Source organism: Cebus imitator, unplaced genomic scaffold, assembly GCF_001604975.1.
Source record: "Cebus imitator isolate Cc_AM_T3 unplaced genomic scaffold, Cebus_imitator-1.0 Scaffold76, whole genome shotgun sequence".
Taxonomy (NCBI): Eukaryota; Metazoa; Chordata; class Mammalia; order Primates; family Cebidae; genus Cebus; species Cebus imitator.
This window is the reverse complement of record NW_016107391.1, coordinates 1,383,730-1,403,278: the sequence shown is the minus strand read 5'-3', so window position 1 is coordinate 1,403,278 and position 19,549 is coordinate 1,383,730. Positions and strand designations below refer to the sequence as shown.

Sequence of the window (19,549 nt, the reverse complement as noted above, 5' to 3'; positions counted from 1 at the left end):
TTTTTTCTTTCTCTCTTTCTCTCTCTCTCTCTCTCTCTTTCTCTCTTTCTTTCTTTTTTTTTTGAGATGAAGTCTCGCTCTGTCACCCAGGTTGGAAGAAGGCAGGGGTGCAATCTCAGCTCACTGCAACCTCCGCCTCCCGGGTTCAAGCAATTCTCCTGCCTCAACCTTCCGAGTAGCTGAGACTACAAGTGTGCAGCACCATGATAGGCTAATTTTTGTATTTTTAGTAGAGATGGGGTTTCATCATGTTGGCCACGCTGGTCTCAAACTCCTGACCTCAGGTAATCTGCCCACCTCAGTCTCCCAAAGGCCAGGTCTTCTTCCTTCTGTCTAGGTAGTATGACCCAGTACTGACTTGAACTGGAACAAAGGTTACTGAAGAACTCAGCACTAGCCCTGCTTTGAAGCTGGTGTGCCTGACCAGACCAGGCTGGAGGGCAATGGGCAATGTGGTGGGGACGGAGAGAGTCAGGGCAGCAGTGGAAGGCTGGAACCAGGGTTAGACTGAATAAAACAAACCTCTCTTCTTCATCTCCTCACTTCAATGGCAGCAAAGAGAAAATTCCCTGTCATTCTCTTCATCCCAGGGGGCCTCACCACAGGGCTTTTGCATAGACTTTTCCCCCCATCTGGAATGCTGTTCCTTCTGCGCAGGCAGTGTGACCCAGTACTGGCTTGAAGTTGAACCAAGTTTACTGAAGAAGTCAACACTAGCCCTGCTTTGAAGCTGGTGTGCCTGACCATCTAGAGCGCTCTTCCTTCTTGTCTTCAGCTGGTTAATTTATATTCATCTCTCAGATCTCAGTACAACTTCATTTCCTCCAGGATGTCCTCCTGCCCCCTAGGTCAAATCCCTATTATATGCCCTCACCACCAGGTACAATTCTTCCTAGTGCTTATGACAGCTTCAGTCTCACACTTATTTTTGTTATTATTTGGTCAATATTCGTCTCCTTCAACGCACTATAAACTCCTTGAGGGCAGGGGCCTCCCACATCGAGAACACTGCCTGGCCAATAGAAAGTGCTCACTGACCATTTGTTGAATGAAGGAAGGCGAGAAGCTGAAGTTACTGGACTAGATCCTAACTTATTTCATCTTGGCCACTTTGGAGCCACTGAATCAAAAATGTTTGTTGCGGCCAGGTGCAGTAGCTCACACCTGTAATCCTGGCACTTTGGGAGACTGAGGCGGGTGGATCACTTGAGGCGGGGGAGTTTGAAACCAGCCTGGCCAACATGGTAAAACCCGTCTCTACTAAAAATACAAAAATGAACTGGGTGTGGTGGTGCATACCTGTAGTCCCAGCTACTCGGAGGCTGAGGCCGGAAAATTACTTGAACCTGGCAGGCAGGGGTTGCAGTGAGCCAAGATTATACCACTGCACTCCAGCTTGAGTGACAGAGCAAGACTCTATCTCAAAAAAAAAGTTTGTTGCATCCCCACAAAGTAACTAAGGAAGCAGAGAGAGGAGAGAGAGAGAGAGAGAGAAAGAGAGAGAGAGAGGTTCCGCACCTTCTCCTCCACGTCTCCAAGAGCTCCCACATGTATTCCAGGCCACTAAGCCTCTCATTTGGTGAAAAGGGAGTTGAGACAGGGGTAAGGTGCTCACCCCAGAGGACACATGAGAGGCAGTTGGTGGGGCTTCCAGGTTCAACAGTGAATTCTGCTTCAAACACAGTGTATGGCCTCTGTGTTTGAAGAGGGTGGCAGGTAGGGGGAACATAAATGGCCTAGAACTTCGCAATGTCACCGCCTCCTAGAAGCCTTCCCTGATCTTCCTCCCCATTACACTCACATTGTTCTCTGCCTCTCAGAACTTACTACGATTTATAGCTAGATTCTTTTTTTTTTTTTTTTTCATGATCTCAGCTCACTGCAACCTCTGCCTCCCCAGTTCAAGCAGTTCTCTTGCCTCAGCCTTCTAAGTCGCTGGGATTACAGGTGCCTGTCACCACACCTGGCTAATTTTTAGTAGAGATGGCTTTCCACCATGTTGGCCACCAGGCTGGTCTCGAACCCCTAACCTCAAATATCTGCCCACCTCAGCCTCCCAAAGTGCTGATATTATAGGTGTGAGCCACAGCACCCAGTATTTGTGTGTGTGTGTGTGTGTGTGTGTGTGTGTGTGTTACTTGTTGCAAATTTTCTGTCTCCTCTGCTGGCCTAGAAGCCTATGAGTTCTGGGATCACATCTACTTGCTCACTCTTGTTTTTTTGTTGTTGTTGTCATTGTTGTTGTTGTTTTTGAGATGGAGTCTCACTCTGTTGCCCAGGCTAGAGTGCAGTGGCACAATCTTGGCTCACTGCAACCTCCGCCTCCCGGGCTCAAGTGATTCTCCTGCCTCAGTCTCCTCAGTAGCCGGGATTACAGGCAGACACCACCACGCCCAGCTAATTTTTGTATTTTTAGTAGAAACAGCGTTTCACCATGTTGGCCAGGCTGGTCTTGAACTCCTGACCTTGTGATCCACCTGCCCTGGCCTCCCAAACTGCTGGGATTACAGGCATGAACCACCGTGTCTGGCCTACTTGTTCACTCTTATGGCCCAATGTTTAGCACAGGGCCCTGCTCATAGTAGATGCTCGATAAATATCTGTTGAATAAATGAATACATTAATGACTTAATGGAATAACTTATGAGAAGGTTGGCAAGGCCAGCAGGGAGAAGGGCAACAGCTGGGGTCAAAGGAGGGGCAAGGGCAGCCCAAGCCTTTTGATCTGCTGCTTTTCAGGGGCCTTCTAGGAAGCACCTTGCATTCCTAAAACCAGTGACAGGACTGTGCATGCCCAGGAGCTGGAATCTCTGCCATACACCAAGGGATCCTGGATCCTCATGGCAGCAAGGCTTTGGCTGGTTGCGGGATGGGGAGAGAAGATTCTTGGAAACTCCACATCTATAGCAACTTGGCAAATGTGGACAGCAGTACTCAGCCATCAAGGAGGTAGGGTAAGGTGGCCTAAGCTCCTGCTTCTCTCCCTGGGCTCCGGGACTCCTCCAGACTTCTAACTGGGAGGCCTGGCCCAGAGCCTATCCCACTCTGTTCAGACCAACTGAAGGTCTTTCTGCTGAAGTTTCCCTCCCCTTCAGCCCGCATGGGGTTCCTGTCTCAGCAGGAATTCATACCAGATTGAAATGAGCAGCTGGGGCTGCCTGGATGGGAGGGTGTGTGGTAGAGAGCTGCGATCAAAGGCTCTGTGTGTGAGGAGCAAGGGAGGGAGAGAGTGTGTGGGGGTGGGTGTGTGCTAGCTTGCCCACAAGTACAAAAAAAAACCGAGAGACAGAGGCTCAGAGAAAAAGATATGACAAAAGAAAGAAAAAGATAAAGAGTAACAGAGAAAGAGGCGGAAAAAGACAACAGGCACAGAGACAGAGACAAAGAAAGAGAGGCAGCAAGGCTGAGAACAGAGAGCAAAGCAGAAATAGTGAGACAGAGAAACACAGAGGCTGAGGACAGAACACAAGAGCACTACTAGGAAATGGCGAAAGGAGAAACAGAAAAGAGGTCCCGGACAAGGACAGGGAGGCAGAGATAGAGAAGGAGAAAGAGACTGAGTCTGAGTCTCGTGTAGCCACTCACTCCACATGTACTGAGCACTTATGCCATGGCGGGCACAGTGGGCAGCACAGATCAATGCGAGTAGACAAATGACAGGGATGGAGGGCACAGCAATCAGGACGGAGGCTGAGACCGAGATAGAGAAGAGCGGGAGAGGCAGAGACTGCAAAGCGAGGTAGAGACTGAACGAAGGACCCAGAGGTAAGAGAAAGTGGCAAAGACAGAAACTCAAGAAAAAGGGGCAGAGACATGGAGACCTTGCAGACAGAGCGGGCAGGACAAGTAGGGGCAGAGGACAGTGGGAGGAGGGCCAGATGAGGGAAGCCTGCTCCGAGCCCTGCCCAGTCCTTCCTCAGTCCCATCTCCAGCTGTGCTGCCTCCACTCTACCCAGGCTCTGGTGGGCCTCGGCTCTGGAGGCATGGGAGGAGGCGCTGACTGCGGATGGCCTCCTTAGGTCAAATGGTTTTCTGCCTGAACCGGGGTTCAGAATAGAACCCAGCTCAACTCAGAGGAGGGGGTTAGGCAGTACATGGGTATAGAAAGCCTTGCTTTCACCCAGAGACCAGCTTAAGACCATCCTTTGTTTCCACAGAGCCCCCAGGGAATAGGAAAAGGTCCAGGTGGTAGGGAGGAGGGAAGGGGCAAGTCTGTGAGTTGCGTTCCAGAACAGTCAGTGCAGGCGCCTCTTCCTTCTGGGGTCTGTGTGTCAGCCCCCCACACACCAAGAACTCCCTGGGATCTCAAACTGAGAGATAAGCCATTTGTGGCAAATGCTGAGCCCTCCCCCCATCTCCTCCCACGTCATCCCTGAGAAAATGCCGCAGAGAAGAGGGTGGGCTAGAGAATCAGTCACCTACCCGCTGGTGCCGGGTCTCTGGGCCTGAGAGAAACGCCAGTCCGTGTTGGGCGGGGCTTGCTGTGGAGAAAACATAGGGAAAGGGGCTGAGTATCTGTGAGAAGTCAGAATGTCACCCGAGCCCCTGGGGATGGGCCGGGAAAGAAGGAGGGGAGGGGGCACAGAGAAGAAAACGGGCTAAGAAGGGGCAGGGGTGGACTCATCTCCAAAAACGAAATATATCTCAGGTCTCCGAGGTCTGAGGTACCAGAAACAAAGAGATAAATCACATTTCATCTGACTACAGTGAGCAAGCTTAGGCTCCTTTCCTACACAAATGGCTCCTTCCTCCCTGCCCCCAGATTCAGGACTCCTGAGCCAAAATTCAAGGACTGAAGGCATCTTCTGTGGAACTGGGGGAAAAGATGCAGAGAAAGCCCCCTAAAGTGGCAGAGGACGCTTTTCAATGAGAATTCCACCAGCCCTAGAATGAATTTATTCAACTCCTCAGCTGGGAACAAAGCATCCTCTGCAGCAAGATGGCTGCTGCTCCGGGTAACCCTTTTGGTGCCAGGTTGTGCAGTGTCACATTCAAAGGGACACCTCCTTCAGCCCCTTGGCTCGCAAGGATCTCTTCCCACAGCTAAATACATTATTAATTTAGGAGTCATGCCAGATTGGGCCTTTGCAGGGCATCCAAGTCCTGGGACACTTCTCACTCCTAGAACTCTGTGCCAGACAATGGTCTGTGACTAAGGAGAAGAGAACAAGGCTGCTCTGTCTGAGACAGAGAAAAATGGAAGGGATGCAGAGGGAAGGGATCCAGCTCCCACAGCCTCCAAGCAGGGCCAACTAAGTCTCCAGGGATCCCAAGGGGCTGATTTGTAGTCATCTCCCACCTAGCTGAAGGTGCGGGGCTCTGGCCAGCCACTTTATTCCCAAGTCCCTCTGATCTTTCCAGGGGATGTGTTATCCCATCACATTCTCATGGAGCACTCCTACAGCCAACTCCTCACTGGTTCTGCTGTGGGCTGGTAATTAATACTCACACTTGCTCCCAGAAGCAGAGAGTTTGAGTATCTTAGATTACTCCAGGGAGAAGGAAGCTCCAGAACTGCCAGTGACTCACTCTAAGGCTCACAGGTGGCAGTGATGTGAGCAGAACCCAGAAACCTAGCATTCCAGGTGTATCAGGAGTCAGCAGCACCATTCTGGGGCTGCCTTGGAGAAAAGCACAGGGATGGCCAGCCCTCAGCCACTGTATTCTTAGACACAGCAGAATCTACACAGTGATGCAGCGATTGTGACAGCAGGAAAGGGAGCTGGGGGAAACTCAACCTACATAAGGACAACTGGGCTAAGTTTGCGCTGCGAGCACTGCTCAGAAAAGAGAAGCCACAGAAGACTTTCCCCACAGGTGATGTCCTCAAATAGAAGGAACTCCACCCTTGCCCCATCCCAGCAAAGACAAAATCCCAGCAGAGGCAAACCCCCTCCTCTCCTGTCCTCGAGCTTTTAAAGTTCCAAGTGCCAAGAAATTCAAAGCACAAATTCTGGAGTTAGACAGGGGTTAGATTTAGATTCCCTCTTACTTGCTCTGTGAACTTGAGCAAGTCACTTGACCTCTGTGAAGCTGTTATAAAAGACAGATGTTAGTACCTAGCCAACAGCAATGCTAGGAAAAGCAAATGAGATGAGGTTCTTAAAGGAGTTGTATAGTAAGTTTCTCTCAATCAGCTATCAAAATCACCTGGGGGTGTTTCAGAATACAATCCTGATTCTATAGGGGCAGAGTTAGGCATAGATAATATTTTGAATAAAAGCTCCTGGAGTTGGGGAAACTTGTGATTTGTACTATTGTAGTTTTCTCACACATAAGGGCACCCTGGCATCAGGCAGATCCTGTAGCTTTCCATTTGCCAGAGGAGAAAGGACTTGTTAGAGTCTCAGATACTTTGGTCCCCTCCAAATCTCTGACCCTAGATCGCTGGGCACATTGTGATCACGACGGCGCCAAAAGCCTGTATCTCTGGGCTTTGAGACCCAGGGCGCTCCAGGTTTCCACTTCCTAGAGGAAGGGGCAGCTGGTGCCACTGGAGTCCCAGGCCTGCTGTCCTATAGAGGCTCACTCACTCGCCCCAGACCGAGCCCTGCCGCACCTCCGGCTACCGGGCAGCTCTGCCTGTCCGCCTGCCCGAGGCTTCTGGGTTGAGGGGTTGCCACCCTCGAGAGGAGCCCCGGGCCCATCTGGACCTTGGGTCGTAGAGTCCTGCCCGCCCGGCGCTTAGAGCGCTGAGTTGCTCCAGCGGTCTCCGCGCCGCGCCGCGCCGCGCCGCGCCTCGCTCAGGCCACCCCCAGGCGACCCAGCCCAGCCCAGGGCGCAGGTGGGAGAAGTGAGCTCTGGAGTCCTCACCTGGACCTGGGCAGCCGCCGATCTGGGACCTTCACTAAGGCGGGCACAATCTGCTATGAGTACCCCTGAGCCCAGCGGAGGGAGCGGCGGAGGGGAGCTGCAAGTGGCCAGGGACAGGCCTGTGAACCAGGCCGCGAGCAGGTGCGAGCGAAAGCTGGTATTCGCGTAAGCCTAAGCGCGACGGGTGTGTGCGTGCGTCCGCGCACGTTTGGCGAGGCGTGGCAAGCCTGTGCACCGTGTGTGGGCCGTGGGAGTGGCCTGCAGGGAGGACGCGCAGGAGCCCCGCGCGCACACCTAAGTCCTGCAGACAGATGCGGTTGGGTGATGCAGAGATAGGGAGGGTAACGGCGAAATCACAGATGCTGGGAGCTGGGGAGAAACCGAAGAGGAAACCTAAAGACCCTCAAGCAAGCCGGAGCCGGCGCCTAGGAGGCTGGCTGCAGGGGTGGATCTGTGACTGCCTCCTCCCGGGACCCCCAACACCCGCGGAAATCGCCTGAAATTCATCGGAAGTTCGACCTGGTCCCCAGCCTTTTCTGAGTGTGAGAGTGGGGGTCAGTCCCACCTTCCCTCACCCATGGTAGCCACCACCCCCCGGTGCTCGGAGTCCCATCCCTAATTCGGCACTCCTCTGGTTCCGCGCACAGTCCAATGGTCCCGAGAATCGGGTGGAGCGCAGCCAACGCCCGAAAGGGCCAGGAGGAGTGGATGCAAGTTCAGTCCTTTAAGAGGACGGGCGGCTTCTCCAGTGCCGCCCCCAGGGGTCGCCCGGGGCGGCGCCGAGCCCCTCACCTGGCTCCGCTCCCGCAGCGTATTAGAGCGGGACCGGATGGCGTCAGGCTCCAGGGCCAGAGCTGTGGGCTGCTGAACGCTGAGGGGTCTTAGAAAAGTGAAGTCACTGCCGTCCGAGGCCGGTGAAAAGCACGTCCTGTAGCAGTGGCTCTGCGAGTCTGTCGGCCGCAGCGTCACCTCCACGTACTTGAGCGTACCGTCCGAGCTCACCTGCAGGTTGGGGCTGGACTGCTTATAGAAGTCCCGGGACGGTGAATCCTGGCGCCTGCAGCACTGCCCTCCACCCCCGTCCTCGTCTGCGTGCCCCTGAAGGCACTTAGCTGACAGAAAGGTGAAGGTAACTAGGGATAAGAGACTGACGGTGGCTAGAGCCACAATGAGGTAAAGGGTAAGGTCTGAACGCTCAGGAGGGTGTATGAGGAAGTCACTGGATTTGGGCATTTCCTCAGGGTCCTCATCCTCCAGAACCAGCAGCACTGTGGCTGTGGAGGACAGTGAAGGATCACCATTGTCCCTCACCAGGACCACCACCTGCTGGGTGTCAGAATCATCCTCCAGTAAGGCCCGGGTTGTGCGCACCTCACCAGTATGTGTAGACACAAGGAACAGTCCTGGGGCTGTGGACTGTGGCAACAGTGAGTAGGTGAGCCATGCATTGTGGCCTGCATCAGCATCCACAGCTGTCACCTTGGTAACCAAGGAGCCAGCAGGAGCAGAGCGAGGGAGACGCTGGGGGGCTGAGTGTTCCCAGCCTGGCCGTGGGTGCAGCACAGCTGGGGCATTATCATTCTGGTCCAGGACAAACACGTGCAGAGATGTGTTGGCATGCAATGGTGGAGAGCCGGAGTCTCGAACCCCCACCACAATCTGCAGCATCTGCAGCAATTCATAGTCAAAGGTACGCTGGGCAAAGACCCGTCCATCCTCTGGGTTGACATACACAAAGGAGGAGGCTGGGGCTCCCTGAATCTGACTTCCTACAATGGAGTAGGTGAGCCGGGCATTATCCCCAGTGTCTGGATCTGAGGCAGCCACGGTGCAGAGAAGGGAGCCTGGAGGCCGGTTTTCTGGGATGTAAGCAGTGTAAAGTTGCTGGTTGAAGCGGGGTGCATTGTCATTAACATCTGAAATGTTGAGCCTAATGGTGAGATGTTTGTGCAGGGGAGGTGAGCCAGCATCGCTGGCCAGCAGCTCGATGATATAGTGGGATGTGACCTCCCGGTCCAAGGGCTGGCTGGTTAGCATCGAGTAGTGGTTCTCAGAAGGTTTAATCTGAAATGGCAGGTCTGGAGAGATATCAAGGCTCACTTCACCATTTCTACCTGAGTCTCGGTCTCGCACATTGAACAACCCCACTACTGTGCCCACTGGTGTGCTCTCTAGGACAGGGTTGGCCAAAGAGGTCAGTAGCACCTCTGGGGCATTGTCATTGACATCCCCCACATCCACCTGAATCACACAGTGGCCCTCCATGGCAGGCTGTCCCTGGTCACGGGCTCTTGCATGAATTTCATAGAAACTCGACTCCTCAAAATCTATGGGACCCAACACATGGATTGCCCCACTGCTGGGGTCTAGACCAAAGAGGTTCCGCACTGCCTCAGATGTGTGGTCTCCAAAAGAATAGTCTAGTTGGCCGTTGGTGCCCTCGTCTGGATCAGTGGCATTGAGGCGGAGCAGCAGAGTACCAATGGGTGCATTCTCTGGGATTCCCACACGTAGAACTGAGGATTGGAAGACTGGAGCATTATCATTGATGTCCAGCACGATGACAGAGATAAGGGTGGTTCCTGAGCGAGCTGGGGTTCCCCCATCCACAGCAGTAAGCACCAGCTGATGTCTTGCCTGGGCTTCACGATCCAGCTGCTGCTCTAGCACCAGTTCTGGGAATGGCTTCCCATCTTTTAGGGTTTTCACATTCAGAGAGAAGTGGCTGTTGGGGCTCAGAGTGTAAAAGCTCACAGTATTGGTGCCCACATCCGGATCCTGGGCACTGTCCAGTGGGAATCGTGCCCCAGGTGCTGCTGATTCTGATATGCGCATCTCTCGCTCAGGGGTGGCAAAGCTAGGAGAGTTGTCATTGAGATCCAGGATCTCTACCTCTACACGGATTAGCTCCAGGGGATGTTCAGTAACCACCTGTACTGGCAGCAGGCAGCTGGTGCTGGCTCCACATAGGCTCTCTCGGTCAATCTTTTGATTCACTGCCAGGACACCATTCATCAAGCTCAGGGAAAAATAGCGCCCATTCTCCTCAGAGCCCAACTGCAGCCGGCGGCTTAATAGATCTGTCATCTTTAAGCCCAGATCCTGAGCAACATTCCCCACCAGCGTCCCCGGCTCAGACTCCTCCACCACTGAGTAACGAAGCTGCCCAGACACCCAGCCCCAGCAGCACAAGGACAACATGCACAGCACTTGCCATTTCCCAGCGAGCTGTGGGGGTGTCTTGGGCCCCATGACCCAGAAGTCCCTTCCTGGAGAGTAAGTCTGTACTGTCTTGCCTCCAAGGTAGACCCAGGGCTTGGAATGATGCAGCTGAAGTCTCTTATGTCTCCTTCTAGCCTCTTAAAAACTGCTCAGAGGTTTGCCTGCCTGCAGCAGTTCTTCTTAGTCACCGAGTGGCGGGGGTGGGCAGGGGGGAGGGAAACTGAATTTGAGTGGAGCTGGGGAGCTGGAGGAGGAGAGGCGGGCTGGAAGAGCAGATCTCCCACCTCGGCTCTGAGTCTGATTGGCCAAAAAGTCTGTTTGCTTTCAACCAATTATGAAGTCTCCTCAATCCTGGAAACCTTGGGAACACACGCTGCAAATCTGTGTCACAGAAGCTTCCTACCTCCCCACTCATTTCGTGCTGCAGGTTGATTCAACCCCCTTGGCAGCAAAGTTTGACAGCTCAGATGGTGCTCAACAGGGAAGACAAAGTGATACAAAACTCCTCAGCGTTCTGTCCCAGCAACTTCCTGCATGACTTCAGAAGCTTCCACCACTTTGCTTGAACCAGCAAAATCTTGTCCTTTCGGGAAAGGCAAAGCCCATTTATTCCCCCTCCCTCCTCCATCCTTCTGAATGCTACTAAGGTGAGAGAAAAGATTAGTAAGAACCTTCTAAAGTCTTGCCCTGACTCTCCAGCAATGCTTTGAGGAAATCTCAATGTGAGTTGACATAAGACAGCTTTTCTGACAACCCAGACTCAGAATGTGGAATGAGTGTTACCATTTTTGGGTAGGGGAACATTTCTGGGGCTGAATCAGGTCACCCAGGAGGGTGGTCGTAGGCCAAGCATGGATGGCCTCTAGGTTTCATGGTTTCACCAAATTCAGGAGAACTCAACTTAAAGATGCAGAGTGGCTGTTTCTATGAATTAGCCAACTGTAAACCAGTTTTCTGATATAAGTGATTTCGCCTACTGCTTTTTTCCAAAGGTAATGACCAATCCACCCCAGCCTTCTAATTTACATCCAGTTCAAATCCCCAGTAGGAACTTGCGCTGAGTCCTAAAGACCCAGACCAAAAGATCTATGCTACCACTCTGATGTGTGCCTCTCTATTCCATTGATTCTCTCCTCTTTCTGCTCTCTGCTATGTTTCAAATAGAGAGGTCCCTTCACAGTGTACTAGATACTGCGAGACAAAGATTTTAGTACCCCTCCCAATCCCTTGGGATTTGGTAACCTAGAGTTAAGGTACTTCAGACCTGATCCCCTCCTTCAGGAAGAGTAGAGAAAACAGACACTTTTGTCCAAGTGATTGCCTGGTGCACTGTCGCCTGTGCACTGTAGCCTTCTGTGCTCCCACAGTCCATCAGCATGCATCCACAACAGCCTGACTCTTGATCTCCAAATTCATTTTACTCAGATATGGGCATGGCCCACCCCCAATGCTAAATTGTGACAACTCTGGTTAATTCAGAAAACAGTTACAAAGCACAACATCTACCACATAGTTACCCCTCACAAAAATGGTGACATCACTATGGGCTCTTACAGAGAGGCCAGTACTCTCTAGGAAATGGCCCAGCCCTATGCCTGGATCAGAACAACCCTCAAGCATTGGCTGAGCCTGCAAAGGTCTCACCTCTAGCCCATAGAGAAGATCAGAGGGTGGGCAGCTTGGGCGAACAGGTTCCCCTGCCATAGGTGCACTGGGTGACTTCACCATCATGAAGCTATCACTCCGAGTGGGTGCAGAAGCCAAGGGTGTACAGCCGTGAGAATGGCCTCCCACATCAACAAACTTGATAGGATCATCTGACCCTAGCTGGATTCGGAGGATCCCATTGGAAGGGGGAAGCCCCTCCCTCCTTCGAGATCTGGTGAGACAGGCACAGGTGCCAGCAGGAAAGCAGGTCACTCCACAGGCTGCCCCACGAAGACACTTAGAGAGTAGTGCCACGAATGAGCCAAAGGAGACAAAGCAAATTGCCACTAGGGACACAGCCAAGTAGAGGGTTAGACGAGATTCTCCTTCCCTTGGAGCTGAAGATTCTCGAAGATCTGGGACAACTGGATGAGTGTCTTCCTCTAAGGACACTAAGAGAGTAACAGAGGTAGAGAGTGGTGGGCTACCACTATCCTTTACCACAATGACCAGCTTCTGCGGTGGGAGGTCAGCTGGGATGGGAACAGCCGTCCGCACCTCCCCAGCATATCGAGAGACTGCAAACAGGCTGGGATCTGGGGCCTCCAGGAGCTGATAGGAAACCCAAGCATTGTAACCTGAATCCAAGTCCACAGCAGTCACCTTTGTGATTAGGTGGCCAGCACCAACTGATGGAGGCAGTGCTTGGGGACATAAGGAACCAGGCCGGGCTCGAGGACGGAGCACAGCTGGGGCATTGTCATTGAGGTCCAGCACGAATAGACGAACTGTCACAGTGCTGCTAAGGGGTGGGTTGCCCCGATCCCGTGCCTGCACCTCAAACTGCAGTGTCTGGGTTTGCTCATAGTCAAAGGATCGAGTAGCATGAACAGCTCCTGTCTGGGGGTTCAGAGAGATGAAGGAGGAAGCTGACACATCTCGATTCCTGGGCTCTAGGAGTGAGTAGGAGATAAGCGCATTCAAGCCAGAGTCTGGGTCGGAGGCTGCAAGGGAGCAAAGCAGGTCCCCTGGGCGATTGTTCTCAGGAACAAACACCTCATGTGACCTCTGAAAGAAAGAGGGTGGATTATCATTCACATCTGAAATATTGAGGAAAATAGTTCTGTGGGTACTCAAAGGAGGGTTTCCAGCATCAGAAGCAGTGACCATGATGTCATAGCTAGATTTGGCCTCTCGATCCAAGGGTCCAGCAGTCACCAGGGAGAACTGGTTCCTGAAGGCAGACTTGAGGGCAAATGGCAAGTGGTCAGGAATGCGTAGGCTCACATCTCCATTTGACCCTGAGTCTGGATCCTGCACACTGATAAGTGCCACCACAGTGCCAGGTTCTGCACTCTCAGGGAGGGTTCCAAGCTCTGAGGTCACTGTGATGTAAGGGGCGTTGTCATTTACATCCAGGAGATCCACTCGAAGGCTGCAATGTTGCTCCATGGCTGGAGAACCCCCATCTCGAGCCCGCACATCAAATTCATAGTAATTCTCACTCTCAAAGTCTAGGGGCCCCAAAAGAGTAAGCTTTCCCGTAGTGGGGTGCAGGCTAAAGAGGTTTCTCACACGATCAGGAGTATGACCACTGAAATAAAAGGTGACGTTACCGCTGGGACCCAGGTCCGGGTCGGAGGCATTGAGCTGGATGAGCACCATGCCCGCTGGTGCGCTCTCCAACACACTAATCCTGTAGCTGGATTGCTGGAAGGCTGGGGCGTTGTCGTTTACGTCCAGCACGGATACCCGGAGCTCTGCGGTGCCAGATCTCGGCGGGTTCCCTCCATCCACAGCAGTCAGCACCAGGCGGTAGTCCGATTGCTTCTCCCGATCTAAAGGCTTCTCCAGGAGTAGCTCCGGGACCAGGCTGCCGTCGCTGCGCTTCTTCACATCCAGCGCAAAGTGTTCATTGGAGCTCAGCCTATAGCTGCTAATGGAATTGCTTCCCACATCTGCATCCTGAGCCTTTTCCAACGGGAAACGCTGTCCTGGAGGAGCTGCCTCCCCAATTTCCAAGTCCAGCTGCTGCCGCGGAAAACGGGGGGCGTGATCATTCACATCTACGATCTCTACCTCTGCTCGGTACATTTCCAAAGGACCTTCCGTGACAAACTCCAGGGGCACGATGCAGCTGGCACTGAGCCCACACAGTGCCTCTCGGTCGATTGGATTCTTGATGAGCAGGGCTCCGCTATCCAAATCCACACGGAAGTGTCTTTGGTTCACCTCTCCAGCGACCTGCAGCCTACGAGCTGACAGACTGTCCGTATCCAGCAGGAAATCTTGGGCGACATTCCCTACAAAAGTCCCTTCCTGTGACTCCTCTGGGACCGGGTAGCGGATCTGCCCACAAACGTAACCCAGGTGGTAAAAGAGGAACAAAAGGGTAGCCCCCCGCCAGATTTCTGCCCAGCTTCTCACCTTGCAGAGCATTGCTGCCGCCGCTAATTCTCTACTTGCTCCTGAGACGCGGATGAAGCTGACCCGCCCCAAACAGCCACAGCAGCTGGAGACACCTATCTCCCTTTCCCCGCGCCAGCTCTGGCGCGGCTGGGCCGGCGCCTTAAGGGTTACGCGCCGTTTTTGCTGGTGGCGGGGTAGATTTGTCTGCCTTTCACCACCCGATTGGCAGACAGCGGCTCCTGGGCTCAGCCAATAGGCTGAGCAGAGAACGTCCCAACAGCAGCAGGGTTAATGCGTCGCAGCACTGTGGGGAAAAAAGCCCACCCTATCCTCCTCGCTCCCCCACCCCCCAAAAAAACCCAACCTATCTTTTCGCCTTCCTCCCGCTCAACGGCATGTTTTTCTAAGGATTGTTACCTCTGTGGAGAGGCAGACAACATATATGGGTTTTTCTTTTTTTTTTTCCTAACACACCAACTGACCCCGCCCCTTTTCGGCGGGGAAAGCAGCCACAGCCTGAGCCCTAGCAACCTGCGGCCCACTGAGAGAGAGAGAGAGTAGCCATTGGAGAGTGGTCACTTTGTACAAGCCAGTGTTGTCATCAACCAGTATTCTAAATGAGTAGCTTCCGTCTCAGTCCGATTGCATTGGAGCAGCTGCTAATTAGAACCACTGCCATATATTCAAAACTCTGCCTTGCTGCAGATTATTCAAAAACGGATCCATTTCTTTGCAGAAAAGGCTTACACATTAATGTAGATAATTAAATTTATGCAGTACAGGTTTTCATTGTAACAGGAGGCACAGCGGAAACCAAACCTCTCTTATTCAGACATTTGCTAGTGATACTCTAGATACACTAAATTACCATTCATTGATTTCAAGGACAGTATAGAAGCACAGTGGAGGAAGCCAGGAGACGGAGATGTTTCAAAACAGTAAAGAATCAGTGTGTCTGGGATGTGCTAAGGACCAGATCTCATTATCTGGCAGAATGCTAATGTTCACAGATTTAACAGTTTCCTTGAATGACTGAGATCAGCTACCAACAGCATCGTGTCTACAAATTCCCTTAATTTGACACCAAGGTATTCTTGATATGTTGTTAATTACCAACGGAGACCATTTCAAAAGAGCTAGGTTTTCACTTGGCCCCAGGGGACCTCTTAGAGCTGGAGACTTGATCTCACCCCACCCCCACCCTCATCCAGACCTCCCAGCAGCCTAGCTATTCCCCTGCACAACAAGTACAGAAACAGCACACTTCACATTGTAGGTATGTGCAACCTGCAATCTGAGTGGCAAACACACCAGAGCACAGAGAGAGAGAAAAATCCAGCCTGATCTGGACATGAGATTTCTGAATTCAACCAAGTCCTTACCTAGGTTACACCGACTGCCAAAAAAAAGCAGCAACCACTGGAGTTCTTATCTTCCCCCAATTTTTTTTCAAGCCCTGGGTCTTCAGGAATATCCTTTTGACTATGGTAGGAACCACAATCTGGTCTCAAAGAGAGGGATCTGGTTTTTTGTGTTCTTTTACACACACACACACACAAACACACACACACCCCTAAACCTTCTCCCATGGGAATAATGGAGATGTAAACCAGCCTGATCTATTAGGTGTTTATGCCAGAATTCACTGTCTCTGTGAATGGCACTGTCATCTACCAAGTTGCCTTAGTCAGAATCTAGGGGGATCAACCTTGACTCATCCCTGCTCCTCACGTCCTATATCATGTCAATCAACAAGTCCTGATGATTTTATTGCAGTCATCTCCCTCCATCTAAACTGCCACTGTGCTGGTTCAAGCATTTATCAATCTTCTCTTTAAATATCGCAATAGCTTTCAAACTGATCTCTTTGCCTCCAGCCAGAATGTCCCCAGTCCATTTCATTTATGACTGACAGAAAAATCTTTCTAAAACAAACAAAAAACCCTGATGATATCATATATATGTCAGTTCAAAATTCTGCAGGGACTAGCATCTATATGGAATAAAATAAAAAACTCCTTGGGATGGCTAAAAGTAACTCAGGATCTAACTCCTGACTACTTGCTTTACATCATCTCCTACAAAGACTGTCTGCTGTTTTACACACACACCTTTTTTTTTTTGAGATGAAGTCTCATTCTGTTACCCAGGCTGGAGTGCAGTGGCGTGATACTGGCTCAGTGCAACCTCTGCCTCCTGGGTTCAAGTGATTATCCTGCCTCAGCCTCCCAAGTAGCTGGGATTACAGGCAGCTGCCACCACGCCTGGCTAACTTTCTGTATTTTTAGTAGAGACAGGGTTTCACCATGTTGGCCAGGCTGTTTTCAAACTCCTGACCTCAAGTGTCCACCCACCTTGGCCTCCCAAAGTGTTAGAATTAAAGGCGTGTGCCTGGCCACATTTTAAGGCTCAGTGATACTGAAATATCATAATCCCTCTGCATCGAATTTCTTGCAATGGCCCTTCCCTGCACTGTCCTTTCCCCTTTACTATCTGACAAGCTACTACTCAACCTTTAGTTCATAGCTCAAGCATCACCACCTCTATCACTTCTTCCTGATTTCCCCAGGCTGACTTAGGTGTTTCTTTCCTTTTGGTCCCACTGCATATCTCCATTATCTTTTTTATTTTTATTTTTTGCATGTCTATCTCCTATGGTACTCTGGGTACCAGAATGGTGTCTTTTAATTGTTTATGGTGTCTGGCACATAGGGATGCTAATAAATGGTGAATACTGGTATTATTTTTAGTTCAACAAATAGTTATTGAGTACTTGCTCTGTACAGGCACTTTATATGCATTACTTTTCACTCTCACAACAATTTTGCAAAGTCGATATTCTCTTTATTTTATAGGTGAGGAAACTGGAGTCTAAAGAGATTAAGAGACTTATCTAAAGTTAAACAACTAATATGTGCAGTACTATACTTATATTAGCAAGTACACATCAAAACAAAGTATCCAGTCTGTTTTACTAGAACTGGAGCATCATAACGCCTTAATCCTACATATCTTTGACTTGACCTTTTTATGCCAGCCTATGATTCTCCCCTCTCTAGATTTTTTTAAATATTTATTTTATTTTACCTTATTATTTTTGTTTGTTTGTGATGGAGTGAGTTTTGCTCTTGTTGCCCAGGCTGGAATGCATGGCATGATCTTGGCTCATGGCAACATCCACCTCCCAGGTTCAAGCGATTCTCCTGCCTCAGCCTTCCAAGTACCTGGAATTATAGGCACCCACCACCATACCTGGCTAACTTTTGTATTATTATTATTTTTTTTAGACGGAGTTTCTTTCTTATTGCCGAGACTGGAGTACAACGGTGTGATCTTGGCTCACCACAATCTCCACCTCCCAGGTTCAAGTGATTCTCCTGCCTCAGCCTTCCATGTAGCTGGGATTACAGGCATGGGCCACCATACCCAGCTAATTTTTTATATTTTTAGAAGAGATGGGGTTTCTCCATGTTGGTCAGGCTGGTCTTGAACTCCTGACCTCAGGTGATCCACCCACCTCGACCTCCCAAAGTGCTGGGATTACAGGTGTGGATTACTGGGATTACTGTGCCTGGCCAACTTTTGTATTTTTAGTAGAGATGGGGTTTCGCCATGCTGGCCAGGCGGCTCTTGAACTCCTAACCTCAAGTGATCCACCCGCCTTGGCCTCCCAAAGTGCTGAGATTACAGGCATGAGCGAGTGCGCCCAGGCCCATCTCTAGATTTTTATTGAGACAGAATTCACATACCATGCAATTCACATATTTAAAGTATACAATCCAATGGTTTTCAGTATATTTACATATATCAAACCGATGCAATCATCACCACAATTTAATTATACAACAATTTTGTCACATCCCTCCAAAAAGAACAAAACACCTATTGAACAGCTGTAGATGTTTAAAGAATAGTTGCCCAGGTGCTAGCGGTTTAGGAAGGTTTTTCTCTTTAGATGACTGAAATACCATTTTATGTATTTTTTAGAACTATTCTATGTAATACTTTAAGGCTGGGAGACCTTACCAAGTTTTTAAAAAAATTGGGCCTCATCCAATAAAGCTGGATCCTGGTTCTCCGAATACCAGAATAACACTTTGCTTCACAAATATGCTAAATGATGGATTGGCAGGTTCTAGAGTAGTGGTTTTCAAATTTGTCTGCACATTAGGATCAAGTGGGGGCCTTCAAAAATTATGATGCCTGTGTCCCACCCCAAGAGATTGTGCTTTAATTGGTTGGGGGGTAGCCTGGGCTTTCAGAATTTTTAAAAGGTCACTAGGTGATTTTAATGTGCAACTAAGTTTGAGAACATTGTTCTAGGAAAAAGGCCAGTTGCTGTCAAAGCTGACCAAAAGAGCAGCAGCTGTTTCTTGCTGGCTTTCATCCTTTTTTAGCCTTTTCATATGTGCTTCTATTTTGGCATTTTTGGTTGTTCTCATATGCTTATTTCCAAGGTGTGTTTAAGATTTTAGGTGGGTGAAGAACTAATAAAAATAATAATAGTAATAGCTAATAATTTTTTTTTTAGACAGGCTCTCACTCTATTGCCATGGTTGAAGAGCAGTGGTACAATCACAGCTGACTGTAGCTTCAACCTCCCAGCCTCAAGCAATTCTCTCACTGCAGCCTCCCAAGTAGCTGGTATCACAGGTGCATGCCAACATGCCCAGCTAATGAAAAAAAAGTTTTTTTTTGAGACAGGGTCTCTGTCACCCAGGCTGGAGTGCAGTGGCGTGATCTTGGCTTACTACAACCTCTGCTTCCTGGGTTCAAGTGATTCTCCTGCCTTCGCCTCCTGAGTAGATGAGATTACAGGCACATGCCACCATGCCTGGCTAATTTTTGTATTTTTAGTACAGACAGGGTTTCACCATGTTGGTTAGGCTCGTCTCGAACTCCTGACCTTGTGATCCACCTGCTGCAGCCTTCCAAAGTTCTGGGATTACAGGAGTGAGTCACCATGCCCAGCTCCCAATTTTTTTTTTTTTTTTTTTTTGGTAGAGACAGGGTCTCATTATGTTGCCCAGGCCGGTCTTGAACTCCTGGCCTCAAGCAATCCTCCCACCTCAGCCTCCCAAAATGCTGGGAGCTGGCTAATAACTTTTTAACAGTTATGATATGCCAGGCATTGTGCTAAGCACTTTGCACACATTATACCATGCATGAATCTTAAAGAACACTTATTATTCCCTTTTGCATTTTTGGAGGAGGCTTAGAAAGGAGATTGAGTAACTTGGCCACAAATTCATAGTATAGTTGGTAAATGGTAGAACCTCATTTATCTTTTTTTTTTTTTTTTTTTTTTTTTTTTTTTTTTTTTTTTTTTTTTTTTTTTTTTTTTTTTTTGAGACGGAGTTTCCCTCTTGTTACCCAGGCTGGAGTGCAATGGCGCAATCTCGGCTCACCGCAACCTCCGCCTCCTAGGTTCAAGCAATTCTCCTGCCTCAGCCTCCCG

General features: G+C 50.3%; 1 protein-coding gene across 28 annotated transcripts in view; it reads right to left on the bottom strand.

The window, feature by feature from the left end:
- The window catches only part of LOC108307063 (protocadherin gamma-C4), a 190,619-nt gene that overhangs the window by 15,957 nt on the left and 155,113 nt on the right, over positions 1-19,549 (bottom strand). For 24 of the 28 annotated variants that reach the window (XM_017532225.2, XM_017532216.2, XM_017532221.2 and 21 more), the window contains one exon: positions 4,423-4,481. In XM_017532225.2, coding sequence (XP_017387714.1) covers positions 4,423-4,481 — 59 coding nt within the window. Of the gene's footprint in view, positions 1-4,422; positions 4,482-7,605; positions 10,277-11,679; positions 14,495-19,549 lie in introns of those variants that run through there. The other 4 variants (XM_017532212.2, XM_017532234.2, XM_017532211.2 and 1 more) reach the window with 4 other exon arrangements.